Source organism: Hirundo rustica, chromosome 7, assembly GCF_015227805.2.
Source record: "Hirundo rustica isolate bHirRus1 chromosome 7, bHirRus1.pri.v3, whole genome shotgun sequence".
Lineage (NCBI taxonomy): Eukaryota > Metazoa > Chordata > Aves > Passeriformes > Hirundinidae > Hirundo > Hirundo rustica.
In genome coordinates this window covers 9,191,073-9,218,075 of record NC_053456.1, presented here as the reverse complement: position 1 = coordinate 9,218,075, position 27,003 = coordinate 9,191,073, and the positions used below count along the sequence as shown (strand labels likewise).

The 27,003-nt window shown below is 47.5% G+C and overlaps 1 protein-coding gene and 1 long non-coding RNA gene across 2 annotated transcripts in view; one reads left to right on the top strand and one right to left on the bottom strand.

The window, feature by feature from the left end:
• Positions 1-3,724: 3,724 nt before the first annotated feature.
• The window catches only part of LOC120755239 (TGF-beta receptor type-2-like), a 31,639-nt gene continuing 8,360 nt past the window's right edge, over positions 3,725-27,003 (top strand). Inside the window, exons 1-3 of the mRNA XM_058421371.1 lie at positions 3,725-3,958; positions 22,209-22,353; positions 24,193-24,395. Of these exons, the coding sequence (XP_058277354.1) occupies positions 3,907-3,958; positions 22,209-22,353; positions 24,193-24,395 (400 nt within the window). The 5' untranslated portion in view covers positions 3,725-3,906. The remainder of the gene's footprint in view (positions 3,959-22,208; positions 22,354-24,192; positions 24,396-27,003) is intronic.
• Positions 9,667-16,139, bottom strand: LOC120755240 (uncharacterized). The gene is made up of 4 exons (XR_005701691.1): positions 15,855-16,139; positions 15,579-15,626; positions 14,716-14,879; positions 9,667-12,664 (listed from the first exon to the last, which is right to left on the bottom strand). It is a non-coding gene; the product is annotated as an uncharacterized LOC120755240 (long non-coding RNA).

Sequence of the window (27,003 nt, the reverse complement as noted above, 5' to 3'; positions counted from 1 at the left end):
TCAGATCATCAAAGGTCACCACAGCACTGCTGGGACAAGATGTAGCAAGAGAATGGAAAATGCCAAAGGTCATTGTGGTCTTTTTCCTTGGGTGGTAGCAGGAACCACAAGTCATAGCACCACGTCCAAGATCTCAAACATCGAAACCCTGTGAAATGGAGGCAGTGCAAGGTGATGAGAACTTTTCCCAGAGAGTGATGGGCACCCTTAGTGCCACCAAGCAATGATATTTGAATTCAGTCGACACTCCCGGGACTGGTGCCAGTGTCCTTGTGAATGCAGGATGGAGACTGCAGCTGGATTGGATCCACACTGCAGGGTGCACATCTTTCTCAGGCAACTGTTGCTGATGGCACAGTGAAATCAAGGTTGTGCTTAAAAAATGCAGAAGTGATGACATTTCTGGGGTTTAATTAACTACCAGGACACTTGGGGGTAGTACAATGTGAGCACACAACATAAAAACAAACCCATAGTCATGGATTTGTGCTCATTAGTAGAAGCAAAATCCTGATCCTATCAGCTAGATGTTTTGCTTAGACCTGTCTTTTAATACTTCAAGGTATAAAACAAATTCTCTTAAGAGCAAAGACACTCATGGACCTCATCTGAAGCCCGACATCACTATTGATATAAACAGAAATAAAAAGAGCGATGCAGATACAACAGATATTAGTCCAGTGTAATGTGCAGGCAATCAAGAGGGCACAGAAGGATATATCCTGATTGCACAAGTAAACCTGACACCTTTTGCAGTAGTCAGCCCTTTTAAATCCAGCCCACTGCTAGGATGCTCAGATGCTCACCTCTCTGGGGTCTAGAAAGCATGGAGGAGGTCCAGAGAAGCTCAGGAGCATTGGCCCTTACATTAGCCCTGTCTGGGGCATGGCTACATGGTTTTCTTCTCTCTCTCCCCTCACATTCCCTGTCACATTAAGGTGATCTCCACCCCTGGGGATAATAACGGGTTTGACTCGCCTGGGCCTGGCACATGTCCACCATGAGGTATTTAGTGCCTGTGTTGGGAGCTTCAAATCTATTGCTTGATTGCTGAGCCTTGCCCCCCACACTGGAAACCCAGGCTGTTTGAAACACGCCTTTAAACTTACGCTATATTGTTTCAGGTGTCCAAAGTTTTATTTTACTTCTCTAGTAAATATCTTCCAGCTCCTAAATGAGAACTTTGGGAAAAATGCTCCCACAATGCATCTTAAAAATCACCCTGCAGAGACCTTACGTTCCTCAGCTTAAATCCAGCCTTCAATGTGTCTTGAGTTATGAGGCTGTCCAGAACACTAATAGAGGAGCAGGGGAATTTACACCAAAAGGAATAAACAAGCCAACAATAAAAATAACCATTTATCTCTTCTTCCTCCCCAATGTCTTACTCAAAAGGTCACTGCGTTCTTTCATGGAAGCAAAGCTCTATAATGTGAGCTTAGGCACTGAGGCTAAATCTCAGAGTACTCACTTTTCCCCAAGTAACTTTGGTGGATTTTTAGTTGCAATTTTTCCCTTGGATAAGGTCTAAGAAATAACCAGGTTCTCCAGAAAAGAGCTGGTAGTCAGGTCAGTGGGGCACGTGCTGAGGGGCAACCCAGTTGACATACCATCATGGCAGCTTGTTTTGCCAAGCAGAAGGTCTAACACCATCTAAAAATATGTATTATAACTGTTTAGGAAGAGCAGGACATGCATTGCTTCCCAAAAGTTTCCTCTTGCAGAGTTTCCTGGAGATATCCAACTGGCTTGTAAAGATGCCACTGCATGGGACAGCTACTGCCTTTGCTCTCCTTCCAGTGAGATCTGGCCCCAAACCTTTCCATAAGATTATTCTGCAGACAGGACAAAGCATTTTATAGGGTTCATTTTGGCTCAGAAGTTGTTTGGGATTGCCTGGAATTTTGGAAAACGCAGATCCTGTAGCTCAGGGTCCCTGGCTGCAGTGATATTGTGCAGGCGTCCTGCTGCCTTCCCAGGTTCTGCTGCTAAAAAAAATAATACCCCATGCTTCTCTTGCACTTCCAAATCACACAGCATATTTTGTCAATGTCCACCATTGTTTCAAGCCCCTCTGGGCTCCTGCTGGGGACATTATTTCTCTCCAAGTTTCATAGGCAGCAGGGGTTTCTTCCTGGTTGTAAAGAGGGCTCCCATGGATCATGAATAACCTGGGACGTTGCTAACACAAAGCTTTATCCAGTTGTCGTGTAACACACACGAGAGTTCACATAAGAAAATTCAACTGCAGGCTGAGAAATCCATGGGCATTTCGAAGTGCTCTGAATGCGAGAGAGGAGAGTTGGCAGGTCACCCCAAGAAACCACAGCGCACAAAGCCGTTCTGATACGGGCAGTTCCAGTACGTTTGCTGGAAAATAACATCTCTCTGAACGTTTGCTGAGCATTTGCTCATTCTTAGTCCTCAGAGGCCATATTTGATCTGTGGGAATTTGGGCCAGGGTCGTGCAGGCATTTCCCCACGGAGCTCAGGCTGAGCTGACTTGTGTCTGGGCACCTTGAAGCAAGTCAGAGCAGAACAAGCAACCCTCTGCAGAGGCACGTGTGTGTCACCATGGCACAGGAGACACACTTTATCAGCTGTGCCTGTACCACATCTAACATCCCCTCTTTTTCCTTTTTAAACACAGAAGAAGGGAAAAGAGATACAGCACCCTAACAGAATAATTGATATAAATAGCTTACAAAACAAGCTGATGCAGATTATCAGCAAGATGGGTACAAAGAAAGGTCCTTCAAGTGCAATGGAGGAAAACATTCAAGCATAATGAATACACACACAAGCATATATAGGTAAACCACATATCCATCTCAAACTGATTAATGAACCAAAAACTGAATTGTAAATCGGGTAAATATTCATTGAATTGTGATTTTTTAAATTAGATTGTGAAATTTAATACATACAGTGTATGCATGAAAATTAGTCAATGTATTTTCTGTAACTATAAAATATTATTTTTTTGGCCACAAAAAGCCTTAATAACAACACCTCTTTCTCTGCCACACTGAAATACATTGGTTTGATGGACTGGAGTAGATCACAGGGCAAGAGTTTGAGGGTTTACTCCTCCTTTTGCCACTGATTGATTGTGTTAACGACCAAGGCAAGTCAGAATTCTGCTACATTTCACAGTTTCCCATTTGTAAGTGGGATAATATTTCTTACAAGTTTTTGCAGAACAGTTCAAAATCTTGGGGAGAAAGCAGATATTTAAATGCTCTATGTTATTATTTTAGGCCCTGATTCAGGAAAACATATAAGTATATGTTTAAATCCTGCTGCTTTAATGGGTTGCAAGCACCTATTTTAGGCTAAGCTCACACTGATGTGGTCTTTCTGAAAAAGCTGCCCTTAAACTTTTAATTACGCCTATTAAAAACATAGCCAGTTGAAGCTCATTTAAAAGATAATTTCTAAAATAGAGGGGGAAACTAGTGAATTAATGGCAGCTCAGCCTATCGAGGCGTTACCTTTCGTGCTTTATTCAGATGAAAGGCTCACGCAGGAGCGCCCATGCCTTTTTCATTAGATCCTTGGGCCGTACGGAGCCAGGAGCAGCTCCGCATTGACATCGGGAAAAAACTACCCCAAACTCTTTTTCTCAGAGCCTGGCTTCTTCCCCCAGCTCCCCCCTCTCATATTTGTATATATTCCGAGAGGAGAGCCAGGCTCAGTTTTTTCAGGAGCCGCAGTTCCTGGGCGGACCCCACGCACAGCTGGCTGTAGCGGCTGGATCCGCCTTCCCGGCGAGCCGGAGCCGGGAGCCCCGCAAAGAGGGGCTCCGGGCTTGACAGCGGCAACGCGGGCCACTGGCTCCACCGAGGCACGATGAGCCGGTCGACACCGTGAAGCTGGGCTTCTGGTTGCCAGCGGGATCCAGAAATGGGGTACTGGAGGACACCGGCTCTGCTTTCCTTACTGCTGCTCTCCTTGTGTGAGTAGAAAAATGTTCCTGGTCAGGCAACGTTAAGCAGCGTACTCAGAGAGGTTGTTTATTTTTCCTTCTTCCAGCAAAACAGCTAATATGTTTGATTTCTCCCCTGACAGCTATTAGCCGGAGGATTGGAAATAGCAGGGAGTTTAGTGGAATACTCTGCTACGACTGCATGAGCTGCGTATTTCTCTCATGGCGAGGGGCAAGAGATTGCTTGGTGGAAAGTGCAGTGTGCTCGCTTGGAGCAGCTCGCAGATGTCAGTGTTTACGGTGCAAAAATATATATAGGTCAGCGTTACTTGTTGGAAGTTCTTATTTTATTGAGGGAGATTAAAAGCAACTGAAGTGCACCGCCGAACGATCTGGCTTCGACAGTGTCCAGATGTGGTGAAGTTTGCAGCTTAGAACTTTTATCAGCCCTGGTTTATGTGCAGAATTAATCGAACTATTAAAGAGGGAAAGAAGTGGGGAGAGGGGGAGGAGAAGCGTCTTTCCAACAACATCTGGTTATTCGGCAAACCTTTCCAGCACTTACGTAAAGATTTCTTTGTAATAAGTGTCCTGTTTCAGTTTTGATAGCACTTCTTCAATACTGTAGATAAAACCCTCCAGCAGCACTTGAAAATGTGCCCATCCGTGGTTTAACTTTTTCTTGTTTATATCTTGATGATTGTTTCATAACAGGGAATGGATTTGTGTATAAGTGAGTGTTATATACACATCTCCTAAGTATGTGTGTGTGTCTTTCTGTATATACAGACCCTATGTATGTGTATACAGGCACATATCCCTACAAAGCATATATTTATATATTTGCATGGGCACTACTTTTTAAAGTGAACTCTTAACACAGACCTGTTGCCCTTTCTATAGAAATTTCAATGCAGCTAAAATCACGTTTTGTTCAAAGTGATGAAGGAGGAGGAATATAACTCCAGTATTTTTGCATCCAAATGAAGTCACTGGGGGCAGGGATCTGTATCTGCATTCACTTTAAATGGGTCCCCCTATCTACAAGACCAGGGAATAAAAGAACGATTGCTCAGTAATTTGTGTGAAGGCAAACAAAATCATGGTTGCAACTGCTGAAGCAGAGAGAACCAGATGGGGAGATTTGGGACACAGAATTTGGTTGACTTTTAAAAAAATTATAGAGATCTATAGTATTCATTTTTGTAGATAATACCCTAAAGTGTGGTTTGAAATGTAGGATGCTACACTGATAACATCCTGCTAACTTAATCTCATTTGGAGCAGGAATTACTACAAGTTATTATTTAAAGCACAGTCTTGGGTTGTTTTTGGTAAGAAAGAAGACCACTAATTATCCTTCAGAAATACCTAATTTTGGAGTTATTTAACTTATGGTTTCCTTTTTCTGAAAGGCAAGGTTTTAATCTGAAAGAAGCCAAACCAAAACATATCACAATTACTAAGTTCATCTGAAAGGTTATGTGAGTGATATGATGACAAAATTTGCCTCTGCACAGGGTAAGAAAAATAAGCCAGGGCTTGCTCTCTGTGATTCAGCTCACCAGTGATAAATGTTTTCTGGGACTACATCTACTTCCTTTGCATTTAGTGTTAAGATTGACCCTACAGTCATTCTGAGAAAGTAAAAATACCCAAGGAGCCCACTTTGCATTGACATTAAAAGAGAAGGGAAGAGCTAGTTCCCCGAATTCCCCTAATTGATAGAATATGCACATTCAGCTCTTCTTCACTTCTTCAAGCAACAAATCACATCACTCATCCAGCCTCTCTTTAAAGAGTGACAGTGCTGGCTTGGTGGCAGCAGCAAAGTCTGCTCTTAGCACAGAGATTTAGGACTTGCCATAGAGAACCATGTGTTATCCCAGAGTGACTCCAGCTGAGGGTTTGTAGGGATCTTGCCGCTGTCCCTAAGACTTTACCCCAGGGCAGCAGAGACCCCAGCCTGTGCTCCATGCTGTCTATGCCTTTAATCCCCAACATGACTCAATGGCCACCACACAGCACATCTGACCATTTCAGCTCATATGCAGTGGAAAAAAGGGCTCCAGTCTGACAGAACACTGAAATTCAGCTACTGGATTTCCCTAATCCTCCATGGCCAGCCCTACCAAGGCTTCAAAATATCCACTCCTAAACTTTTCCTTGGTGGCAGTGCCTGCTGGAGGGCAGCATTTTTACATGGCTTTCTCAGCAGAAGGTAAAGACAGGAGCTGTAATTCCACCACTGCTAACACAAACTCTCACACAGGTGAGCAGAGAATCCTTCCAGGACAGAGAGCTGGTGCAGTCCTGGACTTACCTGGACAAATAAATATGAGGATCATTCATAATTGTAAAAGTGTCATATGGGGTTGGAGCTGGAGGATTTCAGTGTATTTAGGCTGGCCAGGAGAGAGCTGGGAGGTGAGCTGGCCATCTACAGCCAGGTCCTGGGAAAATATTATCTGGCAGAGGGCTTCCTCTTCTATGGAACAGAGATAAAACAAGATGTACACACTGGAAGTTAAAATGGGGCACTTTTGTGTTAGAGCACAGTACAGTAAAGTTGTTCCAGCAGGTAATTACTCAGGCTTGTGATGTGGTGGATATTTGTTGCTCAAAGCCTTCAAGACTGCAAGACTACCTGCTTAGAACTCTGTAACCTAGACAGAAACTACAGACTTGATATCAGGATTACTGTGTTGTGCACATGGAAACACTCTGGCCTTACAAGTAGGAATTAGGAGTTTTCCTGCCCTGTTTTCTATTAACATGGGGAAATTATCCCTCGTGCTCCATCCATCAGGAGCAGGGCTGACATCCAGACAAACAGGCATGGTGCTGAGCTCAGTCTCATCTCACAGAGGGGACAGCAAAACACCACAACCCTCTAACCTGTGGAGACAGCCTCAAGAACATGAGCTAAGTGTCACTGGCGTGACAACAGCTCTCAGGGCTGTGAACATCCCCAGGAGCTGGCAGAATCTTTGTGCATCCAGCCTCCAAAAGAGGATATGGAACTCCAAATCTGCCAAGGCACGTAGCACTTACCGAGGGAGAGCAAGCTATACCCCTTGGGCTCTGGTGATGTTCCAAAGAAGGAAAAAGAAGACTTTTGAAATGAGGTGAGGTGGCAGGTCTGCTACTCTGAGTCCAGAGCTCTCAGTTCCTGGGGTTTGAGTCTGCTTCTCCACAACTCGGTCTCCTGATAATCCGCTAAAATCCTGACTTTTTTGCCAAGTCTCCTGGGCTCCCTTTGCCATGGCTGATGACTCTACAGAGAGTGCTTTTGAGGGGTTGTGTCCTGAGAGATGGTGGCTTTCTGAAGTCACATTCTCTCTCCTGCTTGCACAAACTGTTCCCCCAGTGAGCCTCTTCAGCTAAATATATAGAGCGTATAGAATTCATAAATCAGGACAGGGAGCGCCAGGGCTGTCAGAAAAGCATCTCTGGCTTTTGATCTGCTCAAGAAATCTCTGACCTATCCCAGGCTCCGCAGGCAGCTTGTTCAAGAAGTCAGCCTCTTATTTCTGAGGTCACCAGAGCTAAAACCAGAGGTTGTAGTGCCACCAAAATGCCAGCCCCCTCCTCAGGCAGGGAATCTATCGGGATTGCACCCCAACACCAAGGCATGCAAAATTTAGGAACACCAGGTCAAACCTGAGCTGGTAAGAGGACGAGGGAAGGAAAAAGACAAAGGAAGAATCACCCTCCATTTCACAGGCATTTGCAGAAAGGAGCTTTGTGGGTCCAAGGACAAGCCAGAGCAGCAGGGCTCACATCCTCTCCTCCCAGGCTAAGCAGCATGTGGAGGTGAGCACTGCCCAGCCCAGGACACAGGGCTGCAGGGCTGGTTATGGCAATCCACGTCAAGATGCACCATGTTTTGCTCTCATATTGATTTAAGACAGCCAAAACACCAAGGAAGAAATTACCACCCTCAAAAATCTCGGAGGGGCTGCCAGAGCCCCACACTGGCTCGGTGTAGGTAGCTGGGTCGGGAGCAAGCACAGGATCCCACTGCCTGAAGGAGAAACTTATGCATCCTACCATGAGGCTAAATAAGAGTAAAACTGCAGCAAATTCTTTAGTTAGCAAATAAAAATGGATAATAAAAGAAAAGCCCTGACAATGCAGAACTGGAGTGCTCTGCAATGTTGCAAGTGCCATGAGACTCAACAAGGAAAGCAATGGCTTATTTTCAATTCACATTTCCATGTCTCCAAATCTGATGCTACGGTTTCAGTCCTTGGTGTGAATTAGATTAACAGAAGGTTAAGAAGGGTGGCAGTGTACAGCTATGTGAGATGAATGAAAACCGGTATTTCCTCTCCCCTTGCACCTCCAGCTTTTATCAGACTTGAGACAGGCTAGTCATCAGTAAAGCAGACTGTCAGTAAAGCTTCAATCTGTATTTTAATAGGGGGCTTTGTGGAAAGAAGTACTTTTTGAAATATTCTGTACAAATTGAAATTAAAACATGTAATTTTCTAACAAAAAAAAACCCAAACAACCAACACAAAACTAATGTTTACTGGTGTTATCACTATTTAATGATGGCCACAAAGAGATTCTTGTGTACTAGTAGTAAATACGTTCAGCCAGCTGCAATCATACTTGTTACTCCCATTAGAGAGAGAGTTCTGGATAGATGTATCCTCTGTATTCACTGAACACGCAGAAAGCAAACATTGGCATTAAAAACAGGTGACTGGGGGCTTTTATTCTGAGAAAGAATTCCGCTCTACTGCCTGTACTCCACAGCTTTATATTGCTCCACGATTTGCTCTGCTGAGTTTATTTCCTCAGGACATTGCTTTCCTCTCCCCTTAGTGATAACTGCAACATTTGCTTTCAGCCAGGCTCCACAGTGTTGCAACTTGCCATAAACTAATGAACTCTCCCATAGACTGTCGTGTTTTCAAGGAAGGGCAACATCTGATCCTTTTATTAAAAAAAACAGTCCCACCAAGGAGACAAAATCAGCAGCTCCCACACACTCTGCTCTTTTCACATCCCGAGTTCAGCGCAGTGTGCCAAGTGAAAGCCTCGTGCTGGAAGGGGCCTCCATGCAAAAGGAAGATAACGCCACTGATGGCTGCCTGCCCTAGCAAACCTACATTATGTCCGTGCTGGACCCCAACTGTGGGATAGCATTTCCTTAGGGATCTTCAAGGGGGAAGTGAATGAGTGGCTGAAAGCTGTCTTGGCCCTGCTTGCATGCAGATCCCTGAAGTCGGAGTCAATTCTTGTGATCCTGCCTCTGGAAATGATCTGTAGTGTCCATCAGAGTCATATTTCTTCTTCTTCAGTTGGTTCATCTCTTTGTTACATCCCATATAGGGCTGAAACTCTTCTGCCAGCTTCTAGTAACTGTCAAAATTTTAGGAGAAGTGGGAGAGCCTGCTTATCGTGCAATCCCCTCTGCAGCCCATGTTCCTACCAATTATGTGGCTCCAAAACTTAACCCTTCAGGGAGCTGTTGCACCGCAGTGTTTTCCTTCCCACTGATAAGCCAGGAACAAACGACAGCTGATTTATACTACAGCAAATGCCTTGTGGCATGTGGTCATTAATGTGTCCAGGCTGTGCTGGACAGAGGGCTATGGCCTGTGTGGGCTCTAGCAGCTCTAGGACACGCCTAACCCCAAATATATCCTGGACTGCCCAGGGTTATTTGAATTCGAGATTATATATATATTTTTTTAAGGACCTTATCACTATTTGAGCTGAGTGATTTGGAGCAATCAGCCTTAGATCAACTACACCCTTAGAGCATGCTGTACTTTGGGGGCTGATGTGCAGTTCCAGCTGTAGTGGGGGCTGAGGTGTGGTTCCAGCAGTGGCAGCTGCAGAGAGTCACTTTGCAGGGTCCTGTGCTCTAGTTCCACCTGTGCCTCTCTCAAAGTAGCCCACAACTCTCAAAGCAGTTGAAGCAGCATCATATTGGACACATTCTACCTGCAGGAAGACCTCTCACCTTCCCACACTGTGGATGGAGATGTTCCCTTTGGCTCCACGTCAGTTACTCTCCGCTGGACCCAAAACTCCGGTCTTTCTGGATAAGCAGATGTCCAAAGAAAGCTGTCACCAGCAGTTTCCAGCACAACCCCAGGCAGTGCTGGTGAGGCATGAAGGTTTCTGAAGGAAATTCCAGGCTGCCTTCACTCAGCCTGCGAAGAGCTCTTGTCCTGCCTGTGCAGCACACGATGGCAAATCCTCTGGCCATGCCTTGGAGCTGGAGAGTCCAGATGTCCAGGGCCACCCCCTAATGCATGCCCTGCACACAAAGCAGCACAGATGTGCTTGTGCCAGCAATGGGAACCAGCACAGCCATGGCAGCCAGCAAACAGGGCTGGTTTAGTGCCCTGCTTTGGGGTCCAGACAGGGCAGAACCCTGAAACAATCACCTGAGCTGACACTCACTGATGTCTGATATTGCCCCACTCTCCAAATCTCTCCTAACCTCTTCAGTTCCTGCAACATCCCTGTGAAGGTGTTACCTCTGGGAACAACACACTTACATCTTTGCATCTGGATGGCCCAGAAACATCTGCTGAAGTTCATGGCCACTAAGAGGGGCCTTTTCTTTAGATCAACAATGGAAAACCCTGGGATTTTGATGCTGATCACTCCCCCTTCGGCCATCCCAAACCACAATGCTTAGCAGTATCCTGCAGTGCCATAGTTCACCACGCACCCCATCAGAAAGATGTTGCCAGTGTGGATTCATACCATGACCAGCAGGTGTGAAAATCCAGAGAAAACTTTCTTCACTTTTCCTGCAAAATCAGTAACTCAGGCCCCTTCCTGGAAATGGCTCTTGTGAGTGCCATGACTACAAGTGCTTCTGGTGCATTTACAATGAACACTGGTACAGATACTTCTTTTAAAAGATCCTTTGCTGTTTCCAGGTGGATTGTTTAATAAACTGCTGTCCATGCAGAATGAATGCCTGTGTCCCCCTCCAGTGTTTGACTGAGCAGGTTGCCAGTCAATGCAGCTGGAACACGATGAGGAACATCTGTTTGATGTTGCTTGATAAAAGTTCCTGCCTTGGAGACTCTAAACACCGGCATCCAACACAGAAGAAACTGAATCAGCTGTTGTCTTGCTGCGTAAAGCATTTTTTCCGTGCTAGATCTATCCCAAAATTAGCCCCAACCAGTCCATGATAGCCAACAAGACCCTTCTTACAATGGGAAGTGACACACAGACCCATAAGCCCAAGCAGTTGAATGAATCATCCTTCTTCAAATAGACCCAGGGTACAAGCATCCACAGAAATAAGACCAATGGATCCCTTGGGATCCCAGTCCTTGCCATGCCTTTAATATGTCAAAAGGCACTCAGCAGAAGAAAATGCAGAAATTCCCACCAGAGGCAGAAGCTATTAACTTGGGGGTGAGGTCTCAGCAAACATTTACTGTGGTTTTATATACATGCCCTATGCTCACCTGTGTGTAGAACAGCATCATCATGTCTGAGCCCTCCTTTCACCCTTGCCAGGGCTACCAGCTCTGCTGTGGCTTGGGAGGCAGCTCTCAGGCAGAAGCACTGCTCAGCAAGTTCAGGTCGTGACACGTCTCAGGAGGTGTCCAGAGGCAGGATATTGAGTTGAAAAGACAAGGCACTACTGCAAAATTATGATACCATGGAGCAGGAGATGGTCAATAGAGAACATACCCCACTTTGTCATTTCTTCCATGCTGGAAGAGCAGCTTGGTCCCCTGAACCTCATCTCTCCCAGCTGCTGAGTCTCTCCGGAGCTGTGCTGCAGCTCTGCCCAGGGGATGGCACTTGTGGGAACCTTTCTCCTGCAAGGGGGATCTCTTGAGAAGCATTGCAAAGACACAAGCTCCTGATTTTTCTATGTGTGAAGAAGAAGTACTTCAAGCTCTGTCAACAGGACTCTTGCTTCCATTCCTGAAAAAAATTCCTTTCCAAAACTCTGGTGCCCCTGCCCTCCTGCCATGGCTCTCTTCTGCTCTAAAAAATAGAAAATATTGAATTTGAATTCAACTGGATATTGTGTTTTGGTATGTTTGGTATGTTACAACACAAGCTCCTTATAAGATATTTTTTAACAGGTGAAGAAGGGCATGAAAGAAAAGAACACATCATCTATTTACACATTAAACATGGGACACTTCAGGAGAAGGCAGAAAGTTTTTAGGATCTTTAACCCAGTTTAGCCTCAAGTTCCCTCTGACAGAGCAAATTAATTACTGTTAGATCTGCCCTGAACAAGGGCAAAATTCAACTCTGCATAACAATTTTAGCAGACATAAAGAACTGGCAGTGTTGGAACAAGTTGATGACAGCACATGGATGGAGAGTTCACAGAAATCTCTGCCCCAACAGCTTGTCACACAGTCCTTTGTAAGCCCTTTTTCTCCTTGGGAATCAAAGTAATAGAAATGCAAAAAAAATACAAATTGGTCAGTCATAGGAAGTCCAACCAGAGATGAAGAGTAGCAGCTCCAGTCCAGTGTCTCTTTGTGGGCTCATCAAAGACCTTCTAGCAGATGGGAAACCAAATATGTGCCAGGAATTTCAAACACTCCTCAGGAAGTTCATCTAAATTGTCAGTAACACATTTGCACTTAAAACAGAGCGAACCCTGTTGCCCAAATGTGACCCAGATAGTGTTTCTGATGTGTTTACCAGTTTGGAAGGTATCCTTCAATTTCAATTTCATCTATTCACGGACATCCAGGATTCATGCAGAGCCTGAAAAATATACCGAAAATTGAAATTCAGAGCATAATATGATAATAATAGTAAAAAACCCTTGACTGCTGCACAGTAGTTTTACTTGAATGGCAGTAGTTTAGGCAGAGCAAAGTCTGCTACCGACTGGGAGCTCACGTGTTTTTGCTACTCGGTTCATTGCTGCTGCTTTTTCTGTGTAAAAGCGAGCACTCGTGACTGCTGCATCTGAGAATGAGCTGCAGAAGCTGCAGTTAATTGGGATATGGGATAGACTGTTGATGCCTCCGCAGAAACAAGAGCAACAAAAAGTGATGGCAACAGCAGAGCGGGTTTGGTTGACTGCTGTATTGTGCCATTCAGCTCTCAGTCCTAAAAGTGCTCTGAAATCCTCAGCAATTTCTGCAGCAGCTCGCAACAAGATGAGCTCAAACCGCCCGTGAGTGCGCGGCCAGGCAGGGGCTCCTGCTCCCAGGCAGTGTGGGAGGTGGGAGAATGGACTTATTCTTAATTCAAGAATTCAGTCAAAACCGGATCACGGCAAAGTGCTCTTCAAAGGGCTGAAATCTCGGAGCCCTCTGAAAACACGGCATCCAAATAAACCCCCAATCATTCGAAGGCAACTTCCCCTGGGGATGTGCCAGCTCAGCCCTCTGCAAACCCCACTGGCAGCCCACGCACCCCGTGTGCTGATAACGCATTGCCTCACCCTGCAAGGCCCCAGATAAGCTGAGGTGCTGGCAGAGCTGCTAAAATTACTTATGAGCTGCTGAAACTCGGCATTTCCCCACCTCCTCAGACCCTGAATATGTTACTTTGCTTTCCATCTGACAAAGGAGAATGGCACGTTCCCCTCGCATGCTGTCTGGGCTGCTGGGGCTGTGCTGTGATGCTGGTGAAGGTCACCACACTGTATCCATGGTTTTCTCTTGGGCTGACCCCTGGCTGTGGGGTTTTTTTCCCTTCCCAGGCACCTCAGGCTGTGCTGCTGGCTTGGCTTGCTTTCTGTAGGCTTTTCCAACACAACACAAGGTGGAAAGGACAGCAGAATATAGGAACAGGAAAGAAATGGGGACATAGGTGCAATGAGAGGGACTTGTTGCCAAACAAGGTTGCACCTTCAGACCCAGAATGCCTGCAAAACTTGGTTAGTGTGGTAGCTCCCCTCATCTGACATTCATAGCCCAGTGGCTGACAAATGCCTAAAGGGAGAAGTACAGGTACTTACCAGGTAAAACTTACACCTGCTTTTGTATGCCAGGGAATTTTTGCCCGGCCTGCTCATGGTTCTGGAGATACTGGCCAGAATTACATAGGCAGGGAGTAAAAAAGTCCACTCTTATCCTGCTGTCCTGAGCCAAGTGAGGGATTCCTGTGCCAGCCTTCTGTTCTAATCCTCAACCCTCCTTCAAGCCGTCTTTTCAAGGAAGGATGCAGAGCATCCCTGCTCATCTCACATAGGTGCTGTGGTGACACCCACGTGGAGCTGTGAGCTTGCCCACCAGCATTGGCCTCAGGGCTGTCCCATCCTGCCCCTTCACCACCCTCATCTGTCCCTGGCTCACAGCTTGGTGTCACCTTTATGTCCAAGTTCCAGCCCAGTAATTGGCAAATGATGTTACATGGTCCATGAGCTCAGCCAGATCTAATACAGCATTTCAGCTTGATTGGGCTTAGCTTCTTGCCCAGGTGAAGCAGGTGCTTGGCTGACTCATTTACTGAAAATAAATGCAAATAGCAGGGATTTACTGAAAAATAATGCAAATAACGTGCAACCAGGTAACCCACAGCCGCCAACTTTACTGATATTTCAGTGAAGTGGATCTGAAAATACATACATCATTTCCAGACATTGCTGAAAGGTTCAAAGACACTGAGAAAAAACAAATTAAATAGTGCAAAGCCACTACTGTTTTATCCATTCCACATTCCCCCATCCTCAGCTCAACGTCTCTGAATGCAAACTGGTGTTAATGGGAAAGATGTCCATGACACCAGAAAGCAAGTGCCCCTGACAGAGCTTGAGTTCAGAGTCTACTGGGGGTATAGTTTTTGCCTTATCTGATATTTACAGTCCTTCCAAAGCTCAGCAAGGGCAGAACATCTTCCTTGTCATGTTGGGCTGGGTCCTGCTGGGCTTCAGGCCTTCAGGACTGCAGGGTTGACTTGCCTGGTTTCTCAAACTTTAATGCCAAACTTTCTTTGGAGAGTAATTTTCACATTTTGAGTTCCCCAGCTGAAAGACCAAAAAATAAGCAAGTGTTACGCATTTCAGGGCACAGCAGAAATCAACAAACTTGTTTAAAAATATTTAAGTAAAATAAACTTCATCTTACTGATTTTTCCTCCTAACACCCTGTCACGTTCTATGCGCAATTTTTCCGTAACTCTTTTCTAATGGGTTGCATGAGAGCTTGGATGCAAATTAACCGCGAGGAGATGGGAAAGATCCTCCAGGAATTGCTCTGCATGTGGAAATGAATCTCAGTTTAGCCACTTCAGAGCAATTTTTTTGTTTACTTTCCACTGACATGAAATCAGCCACGATTGCATCGCATGCGGGATCGGTTAGCCGGTTACATAATGCTTAATAAATCCAAGAGAAATAATATAAAACACATCAGCCAGTCTGGGAAGAGGAACAGTGTCTCAGTCAGTGTCACCAACCCTCCCGGGCTGGGCATCACTGAAGCATCTGATCCAGTGCTGGGGGGATGCAGTGCTGGGCTGTTGCGTGATAAATGTGATTAGGAAAAACGCATGTGGCACGTGTGGAGTCCCCGAAGACAAGGAGATTGTGTGTGATGGTGAGGGTCTATCGAGAAGCAGAGCTCACAGCCTCGCAGGGAGGGCGGCTCACCCCGTCCTGCGGGGCAAGGGGGGCTCGCGTTTGCACGCCCAGCTCCAGCTGGATCTGCCGCTGTGCGAGTATTACCTCACCCCAGTAATGTTCCTCCGAGTGCTCCGTAAAATCGTAACGGCCCTGTAAACAAAACGAGCGAGATTAGGTGATTAATTATTCACCACAGATTATTTCTGCAGCGGCACGTGGAGGAGAGAGAACGTTTGCACTGGTGCTCCCCGGGGAGTGGGAGGGAAGGGGGGTGACCCAGGACGGGGCTGCCAGGCTAAACACGAGACTGTGGGCTGATTTAAATTAAAAAAAATAATAATAAAATAAAATGGGGGGATGTAGGAAGACTGAAGGTACCTCAGGCCCTGCAGTGCCAGCACTCTGTCTCTCCCAGGAAAGCTGTCCAGCCCACGAGTGGACTGCTCCAGGCACACAGCGCTGCTCTGCCTGGAGCAGCTCTTGGCCTCTTTTCCCTTATTTCCCTGCCTGCTCTGCTCCCCCGCTTTGCTTCGAGTCCCAGAGAGACCTGCTGATGCCTCCGCCCACGCCGTGGCTAACTTCCAGCGGAGGAAAAGCTAGGGATGAAGGGGTTAATTACTACAGGCGCAGCACAAGCCAAGCCTGTGAGTGACTCCCTATTGCTGTTTCAAAAAGAGGCTGCCTGGAAAGGAAAAAAAAAAAAAAAAAAAGAAAAAGAGAGGTTTACTTTACAACCATCATTATTTCATCTGCAGAGTTTATACAATGGAAAATAAAAGCCAGGGAACGTGAAGTCGAATCATTTCTGTTTCATTAATGGTATGGAAGTCGTTTTGTTTTTATAGGGGAAAAACAAATGTGAACTTGATGTGTGTGTGTGTGTGTGTGTGAGCATGCAACTCCCTTCATTGCGAAGGGCAGAGCAGTGAAATCCAGAAATAAAAAATGACTCAGAGGCCGTAGGACCTATGAGTCACTTGAGCTGTTGTTGTTTTTAAACACAAGCGAGAGCACAATATGGCAAACAATTGCCCCTGCAGCCCCCCGCCGGCCCCTGCCTGCCCCCAGCGCCGGACACCCAGCGGACCCGGCATCCCCACCCCGGGACACCGGGCTGGAGCCGGGCTTGTCCCAGCAGGAGCAGCTTTGGGGTCAGAAAGTGAAACCTGCGAGAGAAACTCGACATCCGCTCTGAGGGGATGGAGGAGACCGGCGGCTCCGGGCGCAGATGGAGGAGCGCAGGCCCTGGAGCGCTCCCCTGTCTTCACCCGCACATCGAGCGACCAAAATCAAAGAGAAAGTGCTCTGGCCAAATTCTCCCAGCGTCTCCTCACTGTCCCCCGGCATTCCAGCTTGCCTGGATGCTGCTGGCTCTGTGGGGCACAGCCCTGGGGTACCTCGGTACGAAACATCCCCACGCCCCAAAAGCAGAGTCATTGCGCTGATACGCAGAAAACTTGTGAAAGGCACCCGAGAAATACCGGAGATTACCAAAGCCAAAGGAAGGACGGCGAGCTGCAGAGCTTGGCCCTCCCCTGGGTGAAGCTAGATCGTGATGTAATTTAAGCAGCTGAAAGAGACTGGAGAAGCCTGCTGGTATGATCCATACCCAATTTACTTTGTAATGGGACTAAGCAGTATTTGCTAAACACTGAATTTAAAGGGATATTTTCACAAAGGAAAAACAAGTGGCAGAATAAGTCAGTTACCAGCCTGTTTGAAGACGGTCCAAGCAAACCAGAAATGTATACTGCATGTCTTCCTGGCACTGGGAGAACTGGTGTCTAACACAATCAAAATCAGTCCTTTTTTATGCAGCAGGAAAGATTTCTGGCTCATTCCTTGCTCCATACCGTACTCTGCCAAATGCAGCATTTACTATGCAGGACGATGTGGGACCACATCCCTGGGGGTGGAGCCTGGGTTGGTCCCTGCTCCGAATGTAGAGCTGATGGATTTCCCGGGAGAGCCAGTGGCTTGTGCCTTGCTGAGGTAAAAGCTGGGATATTAAGTTTTTTTTCAGCTCCGTTTGGTCTGCTCCACCTCTCCTATGGTTCAGCAGCTGAAAGCAGCACCAGACCCCACCACTGGAGAACAGGACTCTGCTGGAGGAAACTGAGCTGCATCTAAAATAAGTACAACACTTTGAGGTCTGGGTTCTGGGGAGATTCTGCAGCACAGCAGGGCGCTGCAACAAGATCTGGTGCTTTTTGACAGGTCAGATCTAGCTCAAGCTGTCCGCAGGAAATCTGTTACACAGGCCATGCTGAACAACTTCCATGGGAACTTCTGACCCTGCACAGAACCTCCTGGAAATCAGGGCACAGGAATTCCCCTGATGCCCATCTGTGGCACTGCTTGTTGCATCATGGAGGAGGCGGCTCAGGAGTAACCTGGTGATGGGGAGCACCTGGTGCTCTCACGTGGGACAGCGAGAGAGCGGAGCCCATCAGCTCTGCTGCTGGATTAATCTTAAAAACAACGTACTGCACATAAAAGAGAAGGAATTTGTTTGTTCTCATAATAATTTTATGAGAGGCTCTGTTATTGCGTTCTTGTGTCATTAACCGTGGATGAAAGCCCAAAGCAAATCCTAAACTTGGCGGCAGACGCAGGACTCACCGCAGAGCCAAGGCTCACCCAGGTGGGAGAGCAGGTCCCAGTGCAGGTTGTGTTTCCATCAGGGCACCTATCTGGGGGTTTCCAGGAATAACAGGGCTGCAGGGCTGAGTTAGAGCTGCTCCCCAGTCCCGTGTTTAAGTGTACTGCTGATTAGAGAAAACAAAGGGTAACTTAACTAATCTCCCTGGCTTTAGTGTCTCCCAGTGCAAAGCCTGGGGATTACAGGTGGACTGACCTGCATGGAAAAGATGATGCAGGGAGCTCCCAGAGCCACTACAGTAACAGCAAGCTGGGCAGCCCTGAAATAGTGTCAGCCACATCCTGGGGTGCTTGGAGATACGTGGAAAAGAGGGGATGGGCCTCACTCTAGAGCATTTACAACCTCCAGCCTGCTCCTTAGTGGCTTCTGCTCCTTGGGGACCACAGTGTGAGAAGAACTGGAGCCAAGGTTTGGTGCTGGATGACCCACCTGCACTCTGGTGCTGCAGTGGTAGAGAGGGGCTCACAAAAGCCCCCTTCAAGTTCTTCCAGGTGCAGTCCCTGCTGGCAGAAAGCTCATCGGCTGTGGGTGGCTGCTTCTGCGACCGCAGCGATGGGACTGGGGTGAAATTCCCTCGGAGAGCTGTTTTCAATGACTCTTGTATGGGGAAGAGGGTGGGTTATTGACTACAGCAGTGGTGCTTCCATGGGCTTTGCAGGTGGCTGAGCAGAGGTTGTGGATGGCCTGTGAGCAATGAGAGGCTGGAGGGCTGCCCTGACACACAGGAAAAAATATCCCGGTGTCCTTGGGTGGTGGTATCACCCCTGCTGCTATTGCAGGAGAGGCACAGGCACTTCTGGCATCATTTTTCCTTAATTCCCTGACTTGAAAATCATCTCATATTCTCTCAGTAACCTCTCTGGGGTCCCAGTTACAGATACCAGAAGATTTGATCCTGCTCTCCTGCCCAGGAGAACAAGTCTTCCTATTGATGGGAAGCCAAGCTCGCTGTGAGCCCACCTATCGGTGACTTCAAACCATCTTTCCAACTGTCGTTCCACAATAACTTTGACTAACTGTACTATTTATTGGCTCACATCACATCCTTATGGCTTCAATTTATTTTTGGAAAACTCAACCCACATTTAATTAGTTCATAGTTTGTTCCAAGTTTTGCTTATCCAGCTTTTTTTTTTTTTCCCCTAACTTTTTTTTTTTTTTTTTTCTGAAGTTTGTATTTTGATGTTTAGCATTTGCCTTGGCAACATCTGGAACCCGTTTATGGAAGTGTATTGTTACTTTTACTGCTTGTGCAGCTTTATTAAATCATCCAACTATTAATATTGAAAGTGTTCATCTGGGTCTAATCATGGCCAAGATGAGTGATGTGGCAGTCAAATTGTACCTACAAGCTAATGGTTCAAGGACACACAGTCCTGAAGAACCTTGCAGTGGGCTTTGTGCTCTTCTTTTTAGCTTCCTAGGACAAGAAGGAGGTGGGGGGGAGAAAAAAGAGATATTCCTGCTCTGACCTTTCTTGCAGAGCAGATAACAGAATCACAGCCTGCGTTAGTTTAGAACAATTTGTCTCCAAAGAATTTTGTCCGGTTACTGCTGTATTTCTGGATCTTGTTTCCATTTTTAACTCTTTCAGCTGTCCTGGCTTCCCCTCTGCACAGCACAGCCGAGCCAAGATCCCCACCGCACACAGCAGTGCATTGCTGGCAAATCTGACGTTCTGCCCTGAGATCTCAAGCAAACCCTAGATATAAATAAGTAAATAACATACCTGGTGGGTACAAATTTATAAGTAACCAACCTCAACCTGCACCAGCGACATCCAGAGCCTGGATTTATCCTTTTGTTACTCCTCTGCAGAGCCTCCAGGTACCCCTGGGGTGATGGTGCTGAGCCAATCCCACACCAGCCTGCTGCGAGCACAGCACGAGCCGTGGATGGGTTGAGCTGAAGGGGCGAAAGAGGAACTATGGCAGTGACACCAGCAGAGCACAGGCCTGGGTGTGGTAGGGCTTGGGTTTGGGGTGTGGAACCAGTTTACCTTCAATTCTCTGCTCCCATGAAATGATGCAAATGGAGTTTGTAGGGTGCGATGGCCGTCGCTGTAGGTTGAAGGCTGCACACAAATGCTGGGCTTGGTTTCTGTCCCACACCCAAAACTCTCATCCTCCAGTGCAGTTTTGCCTCAGATTCTGCAAGCCCTGCTGTGGCAGAGCAAGGCAGGGAGGTGAGGGTAGCCCATGCTGGCTGCAGGTGTTTCAAATCCCACACAGCCACGGTTTCAGTAGCTAACCCTGGAATGGATGTGGGTAACTGGGTCTCTTGAAGTCACCCACAAAATCCCAGGGTGCCCCAGCAGGGCCAGAGCAGCCTCATGGATGGGGGGCGTGCTGAGCAAGAGGTTGTGGGCAACATCTTCACCTACCCTGCTCCCCCAAAACCTGGCACAACACAATCCCCGCTGAGCTGCATTTTAAGCCTGGCACAGGTCATTTAAACCAAAATTTCCTCCTTCCAGCCTTCAGATGCAACAGGATTTTCCTCTACACCCAGGTTTTCCCCCCACCATTAACCTTGGCCCTACATACGAGGCCATGGGAGCTTGTAAATGGTTTATTTCTGTGTGGGAGCCTTCCAGCAGTTCTTTACGACTGTCGCAGGGAGGGGGGTCTGGGCTGGTGAGGGAAGCAGAGCAGGCACGTGGGATGCTGTCAGAGCAGGCTGCGTGCCCTGGATTTGGGAGCAGAGAAGTTCAAAACCCCTTTTTGCTGTTGGGACAGAATATGTATTGCAGAGGGTCCCTGGGCTCAGCGGTGGAGCACAGGCAGGTCACAGATGTGACCACCAAGAACGCAGGAGTTCCTGCATGCTGCTGCCAGTCCTGGGGGTGCCCATGGCTGTGCTGGATCAGCAGGGCTCTGCTTGCAGGGGCTGAGGCTCCCCAAGCCAGAGGCAGGGATTTTGCAATTTTTTTTTCTGCAGACTTACAGCTGGTGATGGAAAACTCTGTGAGGGCTGTGGCAGCACAGCGAGCGGTGACTGTCCTTTCCATAGGGGCTGGGAGCACCCAGCACTGCTGGGTCAGGGTCACAACAGCCAGAGAATCATGGATGGCCCAAACCTAAAAAAATTAGCTGCTGAACACTTTAGAGTGCATATATTCCAGTTTTTAAAAGTATAAATATCTATTTCTACATAAGCCACTCTGTGGCTTTTTTTTTTTTTTTCTTTTTCAAGACATTTAGCAGCCTTAAGACAGGAAGTTTAAATTTAGCTAGGATTTATCCCTTAACCAAGCATGGTTCGTGCACCCTTTCTATAAAAATAGAGATAATGTTATGCCTGTGAGATACAGGCAGGGCAGCTCCCCACAAGCAGCAGTTATTCCTGCTGCTGTGGCAGATCTGAGGCTCCAGGGGTGGGAGAGCATCTCCTGCTGGGATGGGGCACAGTGGGCAATGGAGCCCTGGAGGGAGCAGCTCCTCTTGCCCTAGAGCTTGGGAAATCTCAGCCACAGATCCTTGGGGAGTGGGCAGCAAACACTTGGCAGCATTGAATGGGAAGGGGGAGGACGAGGAGACAGCAGAAGAGGAGGGAGCTGTCCCAGCCTGGCCATACATCCCTCCCCAGCACCTCTCTTCCTGCTGAGAGGGGAATAAACGAAGTCTTCAGGCATACAGAGACCCGGAGACGTCCCTTTTCCAACACCGAATGTACTCGGGATGAGGGGAAATGTTAATTTGAGCCTGGGTTGTAGAGGAAGAAGTAAATTTCCTCTTGATGATAAATGGTAGGGGAAAAGCAGAGGGAAAACGTGATTCTCTGCAGTCTCCCAGGCTTTAGTGCAGCGGGCAGCGTTCTCCCATCTCCTCGAGGCTTTGGGATAACACAAAGCACGATTGACTGGGCGATGGAGAGCAAAACAAAAGCTTTAAAACAAAAAGCACGGAGAAATGCCGTCGGCTGGGGCTCCTTCCCCCCTGGCTGTGAATCCCCGGGGATGGCGGTGGTTCTGGCTGTGAATCCCCGGGGACGGCGGTGGTTCTGGCTGTGAATCCCCGGGGATGGCGGTGGTCCTTCCCCGCTCACCTGCAGCCCCCTGTGCTCCGCAGCCTGCAGCGCCCGCCGCAGCCTCAAGACCAACCTGTGCAAGTGGTGCGACTCCACGGCCCCAGCCTGCGAGGAGAAGGTGTGCTACAGCAACTGCAACCTCAACTCCTACTGCGAGGACCCCTACGAGATCTGCGTGGCAATATGGTAAGAGGAAATTCCCATCCCGAGGGGAGACTGGGAGAAGGGAGGGGTTCAGTGTGTACCCGTGTGCTTGTGTTATTGTCTATTGCAGTAATCCAGGACTTCCTCTTTTTGTGACTCCATTATAATTAAAATTACAATGCACAGTTAAAAAAAAAAAAATTATATATATATCTATATATCTATATATATATCAATTAGTCTGCCCTGTAATTAGTACCAGTTTATTTTCTAAATAAATTAAGCTTTTGAGTGCCTGACACAAAGCCTGGCAAGTTTGCTGCCTATAAACTCCCATAAACCTCTGAATTTAGATTTACAAGCTGAACCCATGGGCAAACCAGCAACGCTGACCTCCAAACCTATGATGTGCTCTTGCACCAGGTGGGTGAAACCTCTGTTCATGTGCAGGGGTGCAGCCAGGGTCAGTCCCCATCCAGCACATGGACATCTGAGCTGGCACCACACTGGGGTTAACCCACTGTGTTTAACCCACCTCTTTCCCATCCCCTGGAAAAAGTCCTCCTCTGCTCCTTCGAGAGGTGCCTGGACAGGAAACACAATCTTGCATTTCAGGCCAAGCACAGGCTGCATGGTTTGGCCCGGAAGAGTGCCTCCCCCAGCTTTTTAGTCCCTGTGAGCAAAACTAAAAAAGCATCCATTTTGGGTCTGCCCAGAGTGATTTTCCTCCACTTTCCCTTTTAATTTGGCTGCCAAAGTGAAAGCCAGCCAAGCACTTATCGCTAGGCTTTATCTCAACCTGCTAATTAGTGTGAATGCTGCGTGCCAGCTTTCAGTAGGAGTTTGCCTCAACCTAATTGTTGCATTATGGACTTTTAAAAAGCAAAACACAACAAGAAACCCAAACAAACAAACAACAAAATCCACCCCCTGCCCCAAATTCCCCTATGCACACATGGAGAAGCCACCTTAAATCCTGGGTAGGCAATCCAGTGTGTTGCTGGGTTTTTCCCATTTACAGCTTACATGTACAGGAAAAAGCAAGGCTCCTGCAGCAGGAATCCCCGTGCCAGGAAAGCAATCCCACTGCACAGGATGGAGCTGCACCCTTCATTGTGTATCAGACGGGGTGAGACAGCTACGCAGTCAGAAATAACCTGCCAAGCCTTCCCAGCATCTCCCATTCCATTCTAAGATTCATTCAGAGAATAGGGTCCCTGCAGGCAGGGCTCACCTCCAGGCCAGCCTTGCTGCCTGCTGCTCACTTGCAGAGGCATATGTGGATCATCCAAGCTTGTCCTGAGTAGGAATCTCAGTCACAGCAGCAGCTTTGGCCTCATGCTCATGTCCTCCACGGGCCCAGCCTTGGCAGAAGGGATCTCACCCTCCTAGGACTCTTCATCTGAGAGCTCCTCTGTCAAATTACATGGTAGCTCCCAAAAAACGTGGAGAGTGCTCAAACTGGGGGACTTCATCAGGGAGAGGGTGATGAATTTAGGATCTTTCCTTGGCTTTTATGTCTGACTTACCAGCTGATCCCAACGACATTGTGAAATCTCTCCATACCCTCATCCCCTCCGCTTTGCACCACCAGGTCAGGAGGCAGAGGCAGTTCTTGGACAAATCAGGAATGGTTGTCATTCCTTTGGATGCACCCAGGAGTAGCTGCAATGCTGTAGCCCTGTGCAGGGCCAGTCATCCCCATCACTGGTCCTATAAGTACCTGTAGATAGAATTATACCAGAGCCCTGCAAACAAGTCATGCCTTACACAGATTGAAAGGAATGGTCTTAGAACCGTTTAGGGTTTAGGGTGACACAGAGGTGGCACAAGGGCCAAGCTGCCAGGCTAATGCCATCCCTGTCCATTTGTCACGTGCAGGAGACAGGACAACGAGAGCATCAGGATCAGCACGCTGTGCCACAACCCCCAGCGCCCCATCGAGAACCTCATGGTGCCCAACTACAACACCTCGCGCTGCGTCATGAGCCACCAGCCCAGCGAGGACGGGATCATCTACATCTGCGGCTGCGTGGACGAGCAGGAGTGCAACGACAAACTCATCTTTGAGAACCACACCAATGGTGAGTGCTTCTGGCAATGTTATTTATGGGGGGAGCAGCACCCGGCACCAATGACAAATCCCTGGTGTTTCCTGCAGAGTAGGAGAGGCAACGGCAGAAGAGGCTCTTTTGCCATTTCTTTGACCTTTCTATATAAAAGCCAGTTAAAATCTCCACCCCATTACTGAGCCCAGCATTTTGTCTCTGACCAAAGCATTCCTCGCAGCAGCACCTCCAGCCTTTGTCTGGAAACATCAGGCGATGGAAAATCCACCATACCTCTCGGTGCCCTCAGCACAGTTTGAATCAGCTGGGAAGCTGGTGTAACCTAGTGTGAGTCAAAAGCCCTGAAAGCTTTAAATAAATCGCATCAGAGCAAATCCTGCCCCTGAACACACCCACAAGAACTGCTGGCATCCCCCAGGGCTGGAACCCGAGGAGGTGGAGATGCTGGGCACACAGGAATGCCTCCCCTGCTGCTCTCCTGGGAATTCCTGCAGCAGTGCTTCTCCCGGGAAGGGACAGCCGGAGCCACCCGAGTGCCCAGCACACACGTGAGCGTGACTTGGCACTCTGCTGCCCATGGCTGGAGATCCAACGGGAGCTGTATATCCACAGGAGGGAAAACGTAGAGGCAGCTCATTTCTGTACCTCAGGAGGGTTGTATACTTCGGAAATATTTCCAACCAGAGCCTTTGGGGGCTTGTCTAAACCTCCCCAGCTCCAAGTGGACCAGGTTTATCCAAGTGTCCATCAAGAATCCAACCTGTAACAACAGCAAAATGAAACGCCTCCAATTTTCCATAAACACACAATAAGGAGATGCTGAAAATGAGCCTAAGCAGAACTTGCAAGCCAGTGGCATAGCTTCTCCTGCAACATAAGGAAAAAAAGAAAAACATCATATGAAATGCAAATTCTCTGAACAAACAAGCCACTTCAACAGAGGCAAATAATGCTAAATTTGGCTGTTCTTTGCTGCTTCCCCAGCCAAACATAACAGCTACACACTTCTAGGGAGAGATAGATCCCAAAGCCAGTGCTGGGATATGTAATTTCACACAAAAATGACAACTGGCTCATTGGAAATGCCACCCCCAGCAAAGGCTCCATAAGCAGCCTCCTCCTGTCAGCCAGTGTGGAAAGCGCTGGGAGTCACAGCAAAACAAGTGCAGGTCTTTAACAGCTCTCTCCTCTTAGATATGGGACAGGGGCCAGCTTAGGCAAACCCCAGGCTTACAGACCCCATTCTTTACATCCTTTTCTTCTGCTTTAAGGGATCATTTCCATTCTAAATATTAACTCATGGTCATATTCAATGGTATAGACAATTCCTCAGCAGAGAAATACCTAGCAAGACAAGCACTTCTCTGGCAGCTGAAGCAGGCAGATTTTCTTCTGTTTCTTGATTCCTTAAGCTCTGTTTTCAGGTCTGGGCTGCTGGGTGGTATTGCCCTCGCAGTAGGGGTGCAGGGGACTCCATCAGAACTCAGTGGCCACGCTAATGAACACACAGAGCCATCATTTCCTAGAGCTGTGCACACAGAAGCCCAGGTGGGACCTTGGGAAGATGGTGAGAAGGGTGGTGGCGTGGCAAGTCCTTTCCACCTGTGCTCCTGCTGAGCCAGGCCCTGGAGGTCCATATCCCCTCAGCAGGGATGGATAGAGCCATGCAGCAATGCTCAACAAGGCACGGGTTTGCAGATCTGTGGTTATTGCCAGAGCAACTACATTTGCTCTCCACAGAAGGGGTCTAAGACCTGCTGCAGCCCCTGTGTATCAAAAAACTTCCATCAGGAAGGGGCATCCTCACAAAGGAATTTCCTGAAGCTGTGTTAACTTCCCCTTTTTGGGACTTGTGCACACAACTCCCTTAAAAATATCTTCTCTTTCTTCAGAGTTTCAAAGATGGGATATAAAGCATCGGGTAAATCCATTAAAGCAGTAGGTGATATCCAAGCCTGATACCTTCCAAAATAAACATATTCCTGAGTTAGTTATTGATTTATATCAGTTTAGGTTGATCTTGTGGTTTAAACCTGATGCCTATTTTAGAAACGCTTTCACAGCCTTGCAGAAATTAGCTGCAGCACATTTTTTTGAAATTTGCCAAGGAAAATAGCTAAATGCTTTGTTTTTCCAGAACCTGAATTATGATCTGCACACACTGAGGTCAAGCAGCGAGAGTTTTGCTTATGGAATGATTCTTATCCCTCTTCCCCTGGGTTATTATACTTGGCAGAAAAACCTCTGAGTAAGATTTTACTTGAATATCTCTACTGAAGTCAGCATGTTTATTCCAGGAATCATGAACATCAAAGGATCAGACAATTATATGTTGTGTGAGGGTTATGGCTTTGTGTGGGTGTCCTCCCCCTGACAATCTGAAGGCCAACAGGGGGTTTAAAAGAAATAAAACAAATGCAGCCATGCCCTGGTGATTGTTGGGGTTGCTCTTGTAATGGGCTGAGGAAGGAGATGCCAGCACCGGCAGACAAGTGCTGAAATGATGCTCCTGTGTGCTAATTATCCTGCAAAGCATCTCGGCACTCCCCTGGGCTGGGTCCTGCACACTGCCCACCCCCAGCATCCCTTCTGGCTCTCTGTGTACCACAGGGGTCCAGCAAAG